General features: G+C 40.7%; 1 protein-coding gene across 4 annotated transcripts in view; it reads right to left on the bottom strand.

The window, feature by feature from the left end:
* The window catches only part of SSBP2 (single stranded DNA binding protein 2), a 134,699-nt gene that overhangs the window by 93,848 nt on the left and 22,149 nt on the right, over nt 1-18,702 (bottom strand). For all 4 annotated transcript variants that reach the window (XM_039566488.1, XM_039566486.1, XM_039566487.1 and 1 more), the window contains exons 2-4: nt 8,737-8,809; nt 4,619-4,680; nt 2,942-3,026 (exon numbers count right to left, since the gene is read on the bottom strand). In XM_039566488.1, the coding sequence (XP_039422422.1) occupies nt 2,942-3,026; nt 4,619-4,680; nt 8,737-8,809 (220 nt within the window). The remainder of the gene's footprint in view (nt 1-2,941; nt 3,027-4,618; nt 4,681-8,736; nt 8,810-18,702) is intronic.

Raw genomic sequence — 18,702 nt, 5'->3', positions numbered from 1 at the left:
TGGAGGAGCTGCAAATACTTAAACTCATGATGAGCATGGAAAGTCTTTATAAAGCCAGAATAAGTCTTTGCTTTTCTATTTAGTGGGTTTTTAGTAAGATGAACATTGGTGCTGCAAGCAAAATGCTGGGAGGGGGGGAGAAATCAAACAGCATTACCCTCACAATTGCAGTTAAGATAATGTAAAACTTATAAGTAAACGTAAAGAAACTCAGTCTTTCTGTGTATTCATTTTATGAGTCAACCTGTGTGTTCCTGCCTGACTCGCAGCTATGTCGAGTGAGGCAGCAACATTTCCAAATCATTAAATCATCTGCAAGTGCTTTCTTCCTCCATCAAGCATTCCTAAGCCTTTCTCTCTCCACGAAAGCAAAGACAAGATTATTTCCTCTCCAAACACAGCCCACTCAGCTACAGCTGCCATGTCTGCAGCAGCCAGACCATGCACCCCTTCAGCAGGAATGGCTTTTCTTAGGTCAAGTGGAACACATGCCTCATAAAAAATTCTGAATTGCTCGTATGAATTAATAAACAAGCCTTCTGTGCTGTTTTGTACTTACAATAACAGTTTTCAGATATGACAGCACAGCTACAAATGCTCTACTACTTGACCTGCAATGTGGCAGCAGAGTTTTGATTTACCAGCCCCCTCAGCCTTGGCAGGAGCCAGAATCCAGCAGCAGCTTCTGACGGTCCCCACTGATGGTGGGATTTTGACCCCTCCACAGTCAATGGTAAGACACTACATGGATCAGGATTTCACTTAATTCATGTTTATCTTCCTCTGCTGTGAAATCTGTTGGCTATATCCCATAACCACTTTCTTGTTCTTTGACATGAGCTTAAAACGCTCCCTTAAAATACCAGACACAAAAACTATGATGAAGACTGTCCTAAGCAAAATTCATGTGACGACAAGGAGCATTGTGAGTCTTGTGAGGGATTACATGAGTTTATCCCAACTGTGACAAAAACAATGCAAAGCTTTTCCTGCCACCTTAAAATATTGAGAGAATGGGTTTTACAAACACCAGGTGAATTAATTTCTAAAGTAAATCAAATTGTTTCTAAAATAAGCATTCATCCTGTCTTGATGTGAAATAGAATCATACCGTGATTTTATTTTTCCTTCTTCAAACACAACTTTATACAGTAACTTAAACGTTCAATCACAGAACTGTAGGACACACAGAACTCACATTTTCTCACTTTCCTTGAATTATGACAATGCACATCACAAATGAAGACAGAACTGAGCAATAAGGCCATGTAATATTCCAAGACCTGTAGAAATTAGAAATGCTAAGGGGTGTTTCTAAATACTTTGATTCACCTACTCAGATTCTTAGTATACCTCTAAATTTAGACTTATTGATCAGTTAAACTCTTCTGAGCTTAAAGGTTTGTGGACTCCTACTAGACTCCAAATACTTTTTCACTGAAAATTTCCTCTTGCTGATCATTTTGTTTTACAATTTTGTTTCACAACAATATTTACATTTTTTTGATTTTTGGCTTTTGTTACACACACTTTATTTTGAGAACACAATGTCCCCCACTGAACTCAACTGTTGTGCTTTGGATCTCCCCACATTTAAATCTCTAATGTCATTCCTCACGGTCTTACACTATTCTTGTAAAATTGCTACTCCTTCAGTGGGGAATTACACCTTCCTCTAATAACAAGGATTCAAAATACTAAGTAGCTAATACTAATAGCTAAGTGTTCTATTCTTCCAACAACGTTATATTTAAAGCAGATTAGGCCAAAATGACCACAGCTATTACACTTGCAAGAGATACTTCATTTTTAATTTGAGGAATGTGCCTTACTAAGTTGGCTGACCTCAACAACTATGTGGGTACAAAATGTCCTTAAACTTTATTCCTCTCTCGGATAATTATTTCTTTTATTAATTATGTTTAGTGGTCAGCACAGCCTGGACATGACTGTGCAACATTGTCCAAGCTCCTTAACCAGTCACCCTCACAATTTAACCACCACTACAGGGTGTTAAAGAGACATTGGTGAAAGACGCTGAACAGCTCTGACTGTGCTGATGGTACATTTACAGTCTAAGGTGTTGTTTACTGCAAACAAGGCAAGAACACCATTAGCTCACATGTTGTAGGATGCCAAGCCATTACCAGATTTTGACAACAGAAAATGGAAAATGGTCACTTTGCTGAATCATTTCTGTTGTTCTCAATCTGTGTTTGTAAGACACTCAGGGCAGTCTAATTTCAATTTTATCCGTAGAAATATTTTTTGGCAGTAACTAGACACTACTTGTGAGACAGACCTGGAAAAGACTCAAAGAAAGAGGTTTCACAGTTGTACTGTGAGAATTACTCTCACTCAAGACCCTCCCTGTTGTGTTTTGAACTAAAGGCAGCAAAACTGTCATGAAACTTCTGCTCTTTATCCCTCCTGTTCTCTTGGACCAGCTGATGTTGCACTTAACTTATTCTACGATGTCTGGTTGTTTATTAGGATGAAAAATACTTACTTCAGGATACAAAAATATATGACCCACCCCAGTTTCAGCCAGGGGGGTCCTGACAGAAGCCAGGGATCAATTCCATCTACAGAAGAGCCTTTTCTTTAGCACTGACAGAGCACAGATATTTGGACAGGTCACATCCATCTGTCCTGTGCCTTTGTGACCAGCCTCATGTGTCAATGGCATGGGGGACAGAAGGACACTCTTTTTTTCTGCATTAACACATGGGACAGCACGTTGATCTCTGAGCTTCCAGGAGTCACCCATATTGTGCTGGCAGTTAAAGAATTAGGAACTCCTAATTCTAAGGTAACCTCAGAAAACTGAGAGTTACATATGACCAAACCTGTGTTTTTGAGCCACTGCAGTGCAGAATACTTCTCTATGACATTTATACATGCAATTAATGAAGCCATGGTAAAGACACACGAAACTTACATAGTCATGAAAGGCTTTTGCTTCACTTGAGTGTTCACATGTTTCTCGTCTTTCTGGAGCCGCACAGTAGAGATCCCAAAACACACTGCAAGGGAGAAGAGGTTACAGGGATGATGAGAGTGTCACTGTGATGCTCATGCAGATTTTATGGTGTACACACACCCCACGTGGATGTTCCTATACAGAAACATCACTTCTCCTCCAAAGGATGGGAACACTCACCCCTAAGCAAGAATTTAGCTTTGTAAATCATCTGTGAGGAACCAAGTCCTGCCATCTGATCTCTGAGGCAAGCAGTGCTCTACTCCTTTAATACCACTGCAGTACAGTCTAATATATAAGAATATAACGTGTATTACTGTGCTTAACCTTATCCCTCTGGCAACTGCTCAAATTACTTCCACAACGCATGGGAAGGAATGAATTTGTAATAATATGGAAAGGAAAGAAACTGGAGAGAAAACTGGGAGTCCTTCCATGGTCAAGGTTCATGGAATCACAGAGTAGTTTGGGTTGGAAGGACTTTAGAGCCCATCCAGTCCCCACCACCTTCCACCATTCCAGGTTACTCCAAGCCCCGTCCAACCTGGCCTTGAACACCTCCAGGGATGGGGTAGCCACAGCCTTTGCAGAAAAATGTCCAGTCCTGTGCTCAAACCAAAGTTCCCTGAGGATCTGGTGCCTGGGCAAGCACAGAAAAATGGATGGGCATGTTCTTAGGTCATAAAGAGTGAAAGGAAGGGTATTATGGTACGTAACCCCATTGGTCCTCCCCCACAAACTCCTTCAACTAGAGTTATACACCAATCAGTTCTACCACAGAGTTTCTGGAATTAAACTGTGTGTATGCTAGAATGACTTAATAATAAAATTGATAATAAAATTTGTTGGAGTTTCATAGTGGTTTTTTACTGGTTTAGACTTAATCCTTTGTAACTTAATCCAGCACCATAATAGCGATTTATGGACAGTTTGAGCACTCTGCTGCAGACAGTCAAAATTAAGGATAATGCAGACATTAAAGGGACACAGTCTTGCCAGGCTTCCATCACACAGCAAAAGCTGTGCAAGAATGGTCAAAGAAGGATACCCCACTTCCCATGCAGCTGTGCAAATCACTTTGGTTCAAATGGGACGGTTTCAAAACTTGTGAATTCTTGTGCTCCTGACAGCTGGGCATATTGTCTGCACTTCTGCATTCCTTCAAACACAGGCTTGTCAGATATATTAAAATAATGAATAAATACCATGGCTACACAGCAGTGCCTACAAGCACTCTTCTCCCCTGGGGAATTCTGCACACACAGCTATGGACTGCAGACTGAGCAAGCTCACATCTACGGAGTCTCTGTATTTACTGAGTTTTCTTTCCAAATGCATTTATGATATGCAGAATGATCCCGTAACTGCAAAATGTGCAGGAAGGTGGTGAAGAAGGAAATCCAGGCCATCTTCTTTCTTATGAATGCCCTATGCACTTTTTTTTTTCCTGTATCCAAGATCTGTATCTTTTCCTGTATCTAATTTTCTTTTATTTCATTCCTTAACAAGAGAATGCCTCTTTATCCTCACCCTCTCATTCTTTTTACACTGTTCACCTGAATTTCTTGCCTCCAGCAGCTGGAAACGGCCAGACATATTCTAAAAAAATCAGAGGAAAAGAAAACCGGTACTTACCACCACCAGGAATGCAAGAATCCTGGGGGCTCCCCCAGTGTGATGTTTTTTTCCCATCTTATCTAAAACAAAATGATAAAAACAGAGGTGTACATTCTCGTGATCATTGTGACTAAAAAGCATTACATAATTCAGATGGAGAAAAGATGAGGAAGAGAAGATTTCATGGTTATGAAACACTTTACGGGCATCAATTTGAATGCCCTATTTACTTACTTTTTTACACTTACTAATATAGCTGATACTTAAAATTAGTTCTTCTTGCACTAGGGAAGCATATTTTAGAATTTTATTCCTTGTTTTCTTTTAATTCTGAACACATTGTGTATTATTTTAAGGTCAAAAATGCATGATTAAAAAAGTGATTATAAAGTACCCTTAAACTCTGAAATCTTTTCCCGTTTGCACAGGACTGATGCTGTAGATTCAGCAGGTGGCACTCTTCCCCCCGCAGCCACGGCCAGCAGCGTTTTATAATCCTCAAGGAGTGCTTCAGTGAGAGGTAATGAGGCAAAAGCAAGGCAGCACCACTGCCATAACTCAGTCTCCCACCACTTGGGGAAGATGTACAGCTACTCTGGCTTGGTTTCCTGTGCTGGCAAGCTCTCCTCAATACCTGTACTGGCTGGGACTTCCTTCCCACCAAGGAAACTTGGTTAGTTTGATGCTGCTTTCAAAGGAAATGCAGTTTAAGAACTCTCAACCCCCGAATTCAAACTTTTGTTGTTGATCAGGGAACCCATCAGACAACACCAATCACAGCAACAGAGTCTGTCTGTCTGCAAAACTCCCCAAAATGTTGTACTTTAACTATACTAACACAACCACCTTTTCAATGCCAGTCATTAGCTTATCCTTAACTTCAAAATTAAATAGTTTGGGCTATAATAAAGCCCACACAACACTGTCCAGAAGAATGTTCCACATTAGAACTTGGTGGATCAAAGGCATTGTGTGTGCTCCAAACTCCTCCAGTTATGACAAACAGTATCATTTCCTGTCCAACTCTGTTAAAAAAGGAGTTGTTAAAAGCACAAACCTTCTCTAGAGACAGAAGTAATGGTAGACAAGGACAGGGTTATCTTAATTAAATGCTTTAGCAGCCTTCATATGAAAGGAATTTAAAGAGATAGATCCATATGCATATATGTAAAAGTACATAAAAGCTTAATATTAAAGGTAGATATAGTGTTCATACTGCCAGGGACCCTCCTAAAGCTGGCATTTTTCAACGAGACTTAAGATTCTCAACTCCAACTTGATTTCCACATACAATTCTTAAGAAATTTAAACACATACAAGTTTTGTCTATAGCAGAAGAATATGTACCACATACACCTAAAAATGTTGTTTGCACTTACATGAAAATCCACACAGAAAATCTCAAACATGAAGAAACCTAATGCAATTTTGATATATTATATGAACACAACAATTCAAAAATAATTGTGCTGTTTTAAATGGTTTATAAAATATAACCTTGAGCCACTATCACTTTAGTTGGTAAAGCTGGCAGAATGAACCAACATCCCTCACATTTGTTAATACAAAAACCCCATATTTTACAAAATTCCTGCTTAAGTGCTGGCAGAAAAAAGTAATGAGCATTTGAATGCCAAAGCTACTACAAAGGTATTACACACTCTTCAAATACACTTCTCTGAGGCACAGCTACTCCTCCTGTGCCCTGGGAATGTCTTGGAAAGACTTGCATTAATAATCAGGAACACACAGTACCTCTGAAAAGGTTCAAAATAACATAATGAAGAGATGCAATGTACAACTAGAATGAGAACGGGGTTCCTGAAGCAGAAAAATCATTTGCTTAAGAGTAAAAATTTTGTCTGTGTAGAACACCCACATTACGTCTAAGCAGTGTTTTGTTTTCTTCAAAGCAGGGCCTGGTGAAGCAATTACCCAATTCAGGTATTTTGTGAGTCCTGGGACATATTTCATCTTGAGAAACTGATTTGGAGGAGACTGAAGGGAATGTGGAAGTTTGGGGCTCTTTTCAAGGGTTTTTGTTTTGTTTTTTCAGAGTATCCTTACTTGTGCTTCACATGGCAGATGCAGTCTGTCTGATAAATGAGACTTATCAAGAATTATTCATTATAGAAAAAAAAAAAAGCTTCATTGTCAACTGTACAGGTTAAGCTCATAGCCAGGGATGGACTAACTGGGAAATGCCCACTAACCTCGTTCAGCCAGGAATTAGCCCTCCAAGGCTGGAATCTGACTCCCAGGACAGAGAATACATGGGATAAGGATCAGCTCTTCAAGGGAAGTGTACAAAAATCAAACTAGACACAAAGCACAACAGAAACACAGGGATGCTCAGGACAACCATCCCTAAGTTATAGAGTATCACAGTGGATTCATGGATATCCGACTTGTATTTTCCTTTAATTTGGCTCCATTCCTCTGAGCCACAATCCCTGGCAGATTTGTGAGAGAGGGCTCTTAACCTTTAGACACCACTGGCTGCCCTACAGCTCAGATAATCTGTGTGCTCTTCTTTAAAGCTGAGTGTTGGGGCTTGAGAGTTGCTCTGAACCGTTTAACTTTTAATGAAACCCACCCAAACTGAGAGAGCCTCCAGCCCAAAGAACCATTCACAAGAATTATCAGCACATTTACCCCTCTGCACTGCTAATTACAGAGGGAAATAAACTCACAGCTTGTACCTCATACCCACTCTATGCATTGCTAATTGTCCCTGACCCTACTGACCACCTCTTGATGAGTGTAAGTCTTAATTTGGAAGATTTGATATATCCTTATGTTTCATTGTTCACATCTGAGAACTTCTCTGTAACTCAAGACTGAATTAGTTTTAAAAGGTGAGTTTCAAGACACTGTATTTAATGTTTTCTGGAAATCCACACGTCGTATCAGCTATGCTTCTGCCAACTGCTCATTTTGCAAATACATCATATAAATAAAGTGAGCAGAATTTACCTTGTACAATGCGTTATTTACAAATGACAGCTGTTTGGGGAAAGCTAAGATGATACTCTACATTATTTTATCTCTTATCTTTCCATTCCTTTACCACAGAGATATAACAATTGTCAAAAACATGCTTTACTAGAAACATAAACTGATCCTACTACAATTCTACCCTTTTCCCTTAAATCTGCTTTGTCAGTTTTGTGTAAACATCACAAACAACACTCTGGGTTTTCATTTGTTCCTCTTCCATCTCCAAAATGTCATCACCAGCATAATAATTTTATTAGCTTTTGGAGGAGGATCAGCTAAAGCAGCAAATTTTCATAAGACAGTATCTTGCCTATTTTTTCCCAACTTCTGCTCACTATTCCTATTATTACTACTTCTACATTGCTATTATTATTATTATATCATGATCATATCATCATTATATCATTATTATATCATATTTATGATGATAATAATATCATCATTATCATCTTATATATTCTTGTGAAAGACTAAAAACAATAATAAACCCAGAAGAATTCAATATGTTCAGCATACATTTGTATCCCAGGACAAAAGTAAAATGCCAAGGAGACATAATTTATTTCAGCTTTCAAAAGATGCATATGAAGTCTTTGAAAAGACTCTTAAAAAAAATAAGCCACTGTGTAAAGGTAAAAATTCCATTAGCAGTTGAAAGTGTTTTAAAACGCAGGACCTAAGTGGTTGTAGCCATCATTGATTCAACAGATGAAAAGAAGTGAAGTGGTTAAAAGCATGGTGAGAGCACAGACAGATCAGCAGTGCTTCAGAGAAGGAGAACCAAGAGTGTATGACAGTGGGATGTAAAATACATTTAGAAGGGCCCATCATTCACAATTGGAGATATCAATAGTAAGTTAAAAGGTCATCAAAAAAGAGTACCACTGAAGTGTTCTCCAACATGCCCACTTATTAGAGAAAATAGATTAATCTTCCCCAGTGTAGAATGGGGATAACAAACCACAGCAAAAACAGTTACACAAAGTCATGTAAAATGACATGGTAAACTGGCTTCCAGAGGATGAGGAACTACTGATTGAGGTGAACTGATACCCCAGGTTCTCACTGCTGTTATTCTAGACCAAATCATATTTATTTCACTTGCAGGCCCTTGGAAGTCATATAAGAAAACTCACCTCTGATAAAAATGTCTGGGCTGATTTCTGTGCTCCTACATGGAGCAGATACTCATATACGTACAGTGCTAATCTGGAAAACAAACAGAAAGGACAATATTTAGTATTGTGCATTTGTTTGCTCCTTGTCTTCAGAAATAAAGGCTTATCACAAGTTTGAGATATGCCCCACTGCCTTCCACAATGTACTGAGCATGCCAAATCTATTACCTCTACCAGAATTGTTCAGCTAGCCATGTAGGTCAATCTGACCAGAGGTGTTTAAATAGTCATCAATTAAAACATTATTAAGCCCCCAAATTACTTAATGTCAACATTTTTAATATTTGGCCAAGCGCCCAGTGAGCTAACAAGTGACCCAGTGCTGCTCTGAGTGAGCGTGCTTACTGTAAATACAATGTATTCATACAGCATCACTGATTGTTTTTCCAGGTCAACTTTTTTTAACATGTGGAATGTGTCAAGTTGTTAGCACACTTGAAAAACAGCCCTGTGGTTTTTCCAAAGAACACGGAAACTTCAGGCTGCATCAGGAGAAGCGATGGCAGCCTCACTGCACCGCACAGCTCAACAACCACAGCTCTGCAGCGAAGGGAAAACGGATCCTGAGATTCATCCAGACCTGGGCTCTGATGGCAGCAGAGCTACAAATGACTGCCACAGCTCTAGTGACTCCCCAGAGACTCCTGTCTGTCTGTCTGCGAGCCTCCAGTCTTTCCAGAAGGAGGAGGAGGAGGAGGAGGAGGAGAAGGAGATAGATGTCTTTTATATTTGCTACCTGTGCTGTTTCTAAGAAGTAAAATGTATTTGAATGCATCTAGTGATACACATCTATTCTTATTTGAAACATTCTTACTATTCATTTTCAAAAACCTGCAGATAACTCCACAAAGAAGAGGGAGAGGATCTGTCTTCCTGTTACTGTTCGAAACGCCATGCCTTGGTCTGTGTGACCACTGTCATCGTGGCACTGACAGAACACTAATTATGGCAGTGATCTATGAAGTGTGAAATTTTAAAATCTCCTCAGAGAGGCATTGCCCAAAAATGGTTTTCACTAGTTGTTTGTACTTTGTACATGCAATACATATACGTATTAGTTTACTCTCCGTCCAACTTCAAAAGAAAAGATGTACTTTTTTCTCAAATTAAATATATATAATTCAAACATGTGACTAGTTTTAGTTTGAACTCTCTAAGTACTGTGGGGAGAGCGGATCTCCTAAGAGTTGACTTAATTCTTTCCAGTTCAACTACCATCCAAATTTTAAGCAATAAATGTTGTAGACAAAATCTAAAACAGATGTAAAAGACAGAGAAGAAATGCTCTTCTGCCACAGCCAATACATCCTGAATACCCAGTAATGCTTTAAAGCACCTCATTTGTCTTATGAGAGTCCCTTTTTTGTTCTTACCAAAACATGAAGCCTGCAGTCCGGACAAAAGGATTGGTGCGATCGCATCCTTCCTGCCCCGCGAAGGAAAGCGAAGCAGCACGAACGCTGGGTTTACTGCAGGCATTTACACCACCCCCATGGGTCTGTCCTCGACTGAAAGCTTTGGCAGAGAGGGCACTGTGATGCCCACACTGACAGCACAAGAGAGATTTAATGTCCAGAGAGATTTGTGACTCCTGTCAGGACTCCTGGGGTACCCACGAGTGCTCCAGCACAGCTCAACATCCCTGCCTGTCCCCACTGTCTCTGCCCCAAAAACGCAAGATATTTCAACACTGCAACAAAAAGACAACCCTAAAACGTTTGACATAAACACACAGAATGTGCTAATTAAGCATGATGATAACTGTTAACATCTCCAGCTCTGTGCAAGAGCTGTTACCTCTTACCAGCAGTGCAATGAAGTGGTGTTTAATGAGTATGTGGAGGGTAAACGTGGCAGATTTCAGTAAAAGAACAGCCAGGCTTTAGGCTTCCAGGTTGATCCACCTGTGGTAAACCCCAGGCTGGCAAGGGGACTGGCTGCCTCCTGTGCCAGGACAGCTGGGACCACCTCCCACCGGCAGACGTGGGACAGGAGCACAACACAGAATAACCCAATCAGGTCTTACTAGGTCTGTATCGCTGGCCCAGCCCTTGTTATTGTGCTGTCAGGAAGTCTTTACAGAATGTAACAATTCGGAAATAAATGCATTCGCCGCAGAGATCAAAAGAGAGATGCTAATGTTTCACCGTGTCACAGCCAAAGGTTAATGGGAAACTGATGCTCTGGGGAAAGACCAGCAGAGACGCCCAAAAAGTTGCAACACTGTGTAACAAGGAGGAATACTGAATATACAAACTATAACTACAGGCTAGGAACAGAACAGGACAAAAACTAGGCTACAGTTCAAATGTGTAAAATGAACAAATTAATAAACTATTTCAGATGCTGGGACAAGACTAAGAAAGTAATAGCGAGGTGGTCTTTGACACCAAAGACTTGGGTTTGAAGTGACATTTTAAAAAGACAGTTTTTACTCATTAAACTGGTGTGAGAAACTGTGCAGAAGCAGCAAGCAGACATATGTTGAATTTTCACATTTGCATAGTTGTTGACATCCCATGAGTAATGTGAGGAAAAAATATTTCCAATCAATTTATGACAATGCTGCAGTAATTTCTGTTAAAGACATGACACAGGCCAGAGCTCCCCCCTCCCTGCCAAGACAATTAGAGCACACATTCATCTGTACCCTGATGATACATTCACTCCATTAACAAACAAAAAAGGTTACTGTCTGACTCATGTTGCTAACCTGGTGCACTTTGCCTGAAGTTTCTGCTTTAATTGGACAAGGCATTCTTACATCCCACAAGCAGCTACTGAATTCCAAAGAAAGGAACCATTTAAGTGGTTCAAGTCAACCATTTATCAGAATATTACCAGGAAATAAACACTAATCCTCTAACTGTGCCATGGAAATTACATTGCTACATTTTAGAGATGGGGAGATGCAATTAGCTTAATGAGAACTTACAACTCAAGCCTTGCAGCAGCATTTCCATTGACAAAAAACATGGTGAACTCACCCAATTCCAAACCAAAAGACTAAGACTGCACATCAGAGAAGTGTTCCCACCACTTCCTCCGTCACCAAGAGCCATTATGCAGCTAACATCTGACGCTGGATGTAAAAAAATAAAGTATCTATAATGGGAATGTTCCAGATCTGAGCATCACCAAGACATATTTATAGCATTTTTAGATTGTTAAGATGTAATTTTTTGAAAACTCTTCCTGTATGGAGAGTTCAGCATATGGCACACCATCCATTTAGCTTTTGGTGGGTTCAAAACAGTAATTAAAGAACTAGAAAATCAATATCCATACATAATTGTAAGTCTGAGTGAAGCAGCTGAGCAAGAATTAAAAGCAACTCCGTAGAAGAGATCTTAAATGTTACTCCCCATGTTTCAGAAAACCTCACGTATTCTAAAATTACTACTCTGAACTATACAGAGAAGTAGCTTTTTTGTTGTTTTCAAAAATGTTTATAGACTTCAGTTCAAATCCATATTTCATTTCAAAGCCTAGGAATCTCACTCATCTCACATCCAAATTACAAACCTCATTCTCTAAAACAAGAGCAAGTAGCACTGAATCTTAGCACTAGTGGGGGTTTTCTGAACAACTTTTCTTGAATCCATCAATCCAGTACTTTAAAACCTGCTCCAAAGCTCCTGGTGGTGAGCTGGTTTTACCAAGTTTCAACAAACACTGGTAAACAACCCTTCTGAGGAAGTTTATTTAACATGCCAAACCACGCCTTCTGGCCTATTTGGTCATACTGACAGTTATTTTCCCCCCCCTTCTCTCCCCTCGTTTTTAACATATTTATATGGTAATATAATTTGTCCCTAAGTATTTATTTTTAATATATTTTTGACATATAGATATGTGTGTGTGTGTATATATATATATATATATATATATATATAATCTTTTCCTACACATCTCACCTGAGATTTAGGGGATTCAGTCTGCTGTCAACCACCCACCCCTGAGAGGGCTGGACAAGAGACCAGATAAGCCATGGTTCTGGATCAAATTCAAGCACTACCTGAGAAGATCATGAAACTTTTTCCCTGCGCTTTGGCAGGTCCATGATGGGCCTTGAGGCTGCAGGGATTTCCCTGCACCCCCCAGAACATGCAGCAATCCCAGGGTCACCGCCACATCCCACACACCACTGACATTTTGGGCTGTTCAGCTTGAGCCAGCAGGCTGCCCTTGCCAAGAGGCTCCACTCTGGCCACTCTACTGCTCCCTCTCCAGCTCAAGACTTGATCTGTGTCACTGTGAGTGCTCTGCATCCCATCACAGCAATCTGAGAGGTGCTCTTAGGAATACCCAGGTATTGAATGGTCAAGGAAACAGTCCTGGGGGAGATCCTCGATGTTTGCCAGGCACTGAAGTGTCCTGAGAGCTCCTGCACTGCCCTGCAAACACAGCCAGTGTAAAAGTGAGTGTGTTCAGCATGATTTATACCCAGGTATTTCTCCCTCTCTCACACAGCAGAAAACACTTTCCTTGCATTCACCCAAACACACAGGATTGCACCCAGTGCTGCAAGGAATGGGGGCCTTGCATGAGGCTGGTGGTACTTCCCAAATAAGCTGATCCTTCTCCTTGTCCATCCCAGTTTCACAGACAGGGAAAGCCTTCACCTAGCACAGCTCTGGGCAGGCAGACCCACCTCTGGCCTCTTTTCCACTTAACTCCTTGGAAGATGTCCCAAAAATTCACCTTCTGAAGTGTGGCCACCCTCCTCTTGGTTACTGCCCTGACAGTACCATAAACAACAGCAGGGTTTTTCAGTTCACCCACATGCTTGCAGCTCACTTTTTTTTTGCGTGTGTCCCAATTTCACATGCTTTTGCTACTTAAACTCCTGCAGACTTCAAGCACTGGCACAGCCATTTCCAACCATGTGCGAAGCTGAGCACCAATGTGTCACTAAACACTGAATAGGTACCTGGTATGCACTGATCTTTTGGGAAAGATCAGAGATGTATGCCGTGGTAGTGCCTGCAGTCTCCCCCACAAGCACTTAATTGCAAGGTTTTAGGTATTTTCATCTGCTAAGGATGCCTGGTTTGTGCTGTCACATTGCAGCATTCCCCACTTTGCTTTTATCTGACTCTGGTTAAATTTCATATTCATTTTTCATCTCTGCTCATAGAAATTACTACAGATCCAAACTACTGCAGAATCAAAACACTCTTCTGTAGGCTCCATCTTGAATGGGACAATATCCATCGATTTCCCAATACTTCATCAAAAGGCAAGTTTTCTTGATGACCTCCAGATTTTAATATAAAAAACTGTCATTTTTGCACCTCTGTTTGGCACATATATTCCTCAAGATTTCCAGTAGGGTTTCACAGGCTTTCTAGTCCATGGTTAGGAAAAAAAATAACATATTTTATGAAAATATATGTATTTTTAAAGGTACTCTCTAAGTAGTTTCTTGGGCTTAACCCAAATAAACTACACAACTCACTATAATTATAAAATATTCCAAATGGCAGCTAAGAAATTGTTACCTGACAAAGTACATTTTAAAGTGCAAGCTGAGACTTTTATAAAAATACTTGATGTTTCACCTCTTCCTGGTAGTAAAGGTAGTAACCTTGGTCTCCCCTGCTGCTTTCAGTGGGATAGTAATGGCTTTTTACATGGTATTCTGTCCCCAGTAAATAATTTGCTGTGTTTAATGAGTTTATACAATGCATCCTGACCTGGCAGTAAGCAGAGGCAGCAGCACAGAGCTGTCATGGAGAAAAACACCACCAGAGAGCAAAGCAGAGACACAGTACTGACCAAAACGCAAATTTGAAAGCTCTAAAGTCACAGAATTACTGATTGGTATATGACATCTTAAAACATTACAGCTGTTCCTGATGCAGCTGCCTGCTTTGAGTAGAAGAAAACTGTCTACAGCATCCCTGGAGAAGGCTGAGGAGGAGGAGGGAGCAGGAATGCACACAGCAGCTCCCCAGGGACAAGCTGGATCAGCACTGACTGGACATGCAGTGCCCACCAGCCTCACCAAGCAAGTAGCACCTAATTTGATTTTCATTCATAGAAAGAAATCAGTGTTTCTGAGTATCTGGCTCCTACAAGGACCCATGATTTTGCTAGTAGCTTTCCCAGCTTTTCTCAGAGAATGTACATTTAATATCCTGTCCAAAGAATCCCAGGATATTTGGGGCTGGACTGCTGGCCTCCCTTGTGTCATCAATAATGTTGGGCAAAATATTTTATTGGTCTTTTACAGCATATCCTGGCTAAACCCAGCTGCAGATGTTAAATACAGACTGTGCCATTCCCCCTCCTCACTCTTTTTACAGTGTTCAGACTCTGTAAAATGCAAACTTTGCACTTAGAGCTTGGTACGACACCCTGAAGAGACAGTAACGAGTCACCTCATGAATTTTATGGGAATCATATGGGATGGTGACACACAAGATGAAATTCCATGAGTTTCTACCTAAAACGTAATGGTGGAAAGTAATTTATATGACTTATTATGAAGCAGTAAAATTTTCTTCTGGAGAGAGTAAGTTCTGAAAGGATCAGAGTGAAGCTATCAGACCTCGGAAGTCAAAGAAATTCAGGGAGCTGGTGGAGAGAGTTTCTTCAGAAAAACAGATAACCTGGAGATAAGAAGTGCAAGACAAACACCAGGGGCTTCAGGCTATATTAAAAAAACTGATGGCAAATATCAGGGGAAGACAGACAGGAAATAATAAGAGTTACTCTGGCTGCATCCAAAAAGTCCTCAGTGATCCAAGAAAAGACTGCAACAACAATGAAGAAAATAAAATCATGTAACAATATTAACACCAATTTAAGTGTTTGGGTCCAGTAGATGACAACTGAGCCTCTGCCTGAACCATTAAGTTTCCCTCCCAAAATGGGGAGCTGTGATGCTGTTCCTGGGAACAAACAACCACCCATGGCTTTGAGACTGCCACTCATGCAGGGTGACAAGTTCTGCACTGGGGACTGAGGTGGAGGAACTCAAGGCATTTCCCTGCAGAACAAAACCAAAACAACAGCCACCCCAGACAACAGAAGGTGTTTGTGTGTGAGTGCAAGCACACCAGTGGAAGTTCTCAGCACACCTGAACTGGAGGTGCAGGGCTTGAAGTGCAGATTCCTCCTCGAACCCCTGCAGTTTGCACCCACAGGACAACTGCACACAGCTGGCTCTGACCAGGCCCACAGCTGCCTGCAGAGCTCCCACACAGCTGGCCACCCTGCTCCAGGGATTTACACCCTTGCCTGCTCCTCATGCCCACCCCTGCCTGACAGAGGGAGCTGCAGGGAGTCTCTTGCTGCTCCCCCAGACTGGACCGTGGCCCAGGAGGATTAGCCAAGACCCCCAATTACTCAACACTTCCACTCAGCAACATCTCCAGATAAACTGGAGCACCCAGCCTCAGCTACAGCTTACACATGAAGACTTTGCTGAGCCTCCAGTCCTCTCAGACTGCCTGGGGCATGGTCTACTACCCACAAGTGTATTTTACAACTTTACAGATAGTTAGACCCTGAACTGGAAGTTACCAGAAATACCTTCCTTTTGAAATGTGGGTCATAAAAAAACCATAGTGGGTTCCATATCCTCCAGGTTTTTTTTATAGTAAGAATACTTTCCAAACAAAGAATTACAGCAACAGGAGGAAGATATTTGAAAATCAGGCTCACAAAGAGTTAATCCACACATTAAAACCCCCAAAACTTAAAAAAACCTCAGCAATAATAAAACATTGCAGTAGAGAAGCTATACTACGAAATGTTTGACTGTCAGTCTAGAAAATTTGAATGCTAACTCTCCAAATTGCTACCACTGCCTAGTGTTTGAAAGGAAGAAACCAGATGCAAGAGAAAAGGGATGGGAAGTACTTGATTCTGCACTGACCGCTGATGTTTGGTAGAAGAACTGACACAGTGTTGTATTTGCTCGTGTATGAAACAGGCAAAACAGGCAAACCACTTGTCACACAATCTCTGGCTGTGCACTTACTACTAAATCAAAATTTAAAGGGCGTAAGCATCCAAAAGACTCCAGTTCTACCACATGCAGGACCCGACTCAGACTGGCAGTTCTGCTCTTAACAGTTATAAATGCATTTCTGTACAGGACATATTCAATTAAAAAAGGGTTGCCTAACATTGGTTTACAGGGGAAAACAGAAAATTCTCTGTTTTCTTAAGTAGGTATTAATAGAATACTGTAATCCACACTGGATTCAGTTACTAAGTTAACTTTATGGATAACTTCACAGGCAGGCAGGATAGGAAATACAGGATATAAGTCCATGTCATGTTGTCAAGATGCAATTTCTGCAGGAGGGCAGTAAACTGGCAAATAGGAGACTTCGACAGGGCATGGACAGGTTTTAGGATGTCAGGAGTTGGCACTGAAAAGTAAAAATAAACATATAAATAGATAGATACAGCTTTGGGTTTTTTTTAAAAAAAAGCGGGGGGGCAGCGGCAGGAGGAAAACAAAAAGGAGAGGGAAAAAAATGGAAAAATAAATTAAGGAAAAATAAATCCAGATGGGTTCTGCACAGCCAGACATTTTAAGGTTCCAGAAGTTTATGCTTCGGTGAGCTGATGTGCCCCAGTACTGCAGCCCTATTAATGTACCTGACTGAGCCAACACCTGAACACAGCTGTGGCAGAACAATTCCAAGACCCCTGGGGATCACCATCAGTGGCACTCCACACATAGCAAAGAAGTACGTAAAAGTGTCAGCTTGTGACCAAAAGGAAAAAGATAGTGAAGATATCTTAATGGAGTCAAAGGTTTACAGATTAAAAATAATGGTGAGCACTATGCAAGAACTTCAGGCAGTTTAGATAAGGAGAGCTTCAGAAAATATCTTCCAATACCTCATGAGTGAGAAACCATTTCATGTAAAAATCCTCTGTAATAATAGTGAAAAAAAAAAGAAGTTAGCCTTCAAAAGGAACTCAAAAATGTTTTATTAAATATAAACATCAGTTTGCTTATTGTTCATGTGCAAACTCCTGCTTGAGCACAATTTTTCATTTCTTCTCAGTGATATTTTAAAGAATTTTGATTGAACTGCTTGAGAACAGAGAAAAGTTCATGAAGAAAAACTTACACAACTTTCATGTGTTTTTCACTTCTCAGTTAAATATTAATAGAACATTAAGATCCAGCAAATATTTGTATTTAGGATGCTGTTCACACACTACCTGAAATTGACTTGAGATATTTATGTGGTATTAAAGAGATTCTGATCCTGAGCCACAAAACTACATGCACACACACATAGAATACCAGACTCATGGAATGGGTTGGGTTGGAAGAGACCTTGTAACTCATCCTGTCTCTCTCCTGCCATGGGCAGGGACACCTTCCACTATCCCAGGTTGCTCCAAGCCCTGTCCAACCTGGCCTGGGACACTGGCAAGCACATTGCAACAAGAGCACTGCTATTGCATGCTTCATTTATTTCTTTATCCTCCATTCTTCATTTTTCCTGTTTCTTAGAGTAAAAGAGAAACTAATCTTGAATTACTCTGGAAACTCTCAAAAGCAGATTTTGGTGTAAGAAATTAGCACATGGGAATTACAAATAGCAGAGAACAGGGATTTGTTTTGCTGATCCTTATCTTCGACAAGACTCTTACCTGCAGAAGGAAGGGGAAAGAGACTTTCTTGTAATGGCTGCTTTTTCTGCAGCCTTTCAGCATTATCTCTGCTGCGGTGTAGGGAAGGGCTGGTCCTGACAGGGGTGGGAGAGGGGAGGGAGATGTTCTAAGACTCCACCAAAGATTTTGCCCAAGCCACTTCCAGCACCAGCTGATGAACAAAAGCCTGTTAAGATCCTTTCACTCTTTCTACCAACTATATATTTTTTACCAGCGTACACCAATAAATCAATTTATGCCTCCTGTTTCACCTTTGATACACAGAAA

This window comes from Corvus cornix, chromosome Z (assembly GCF_000738735.6).
Source record: "Corvus cornix cornix isolate S_Up_H32 chromosome Z, ASM73873v5, whole genome shotgun sequence".
Classification (NCBI taxonomy): domain Eukaryota; kingdom Metazoa; phylum Chordata; class Aves; order Passeriformes; family Corvidae; genus Corvus; species Corvus cornix.
Note: the sequence above shows the minus strand (reverse complement) of the source record. Positions and strands in the feature narration are given on the sequence as shown.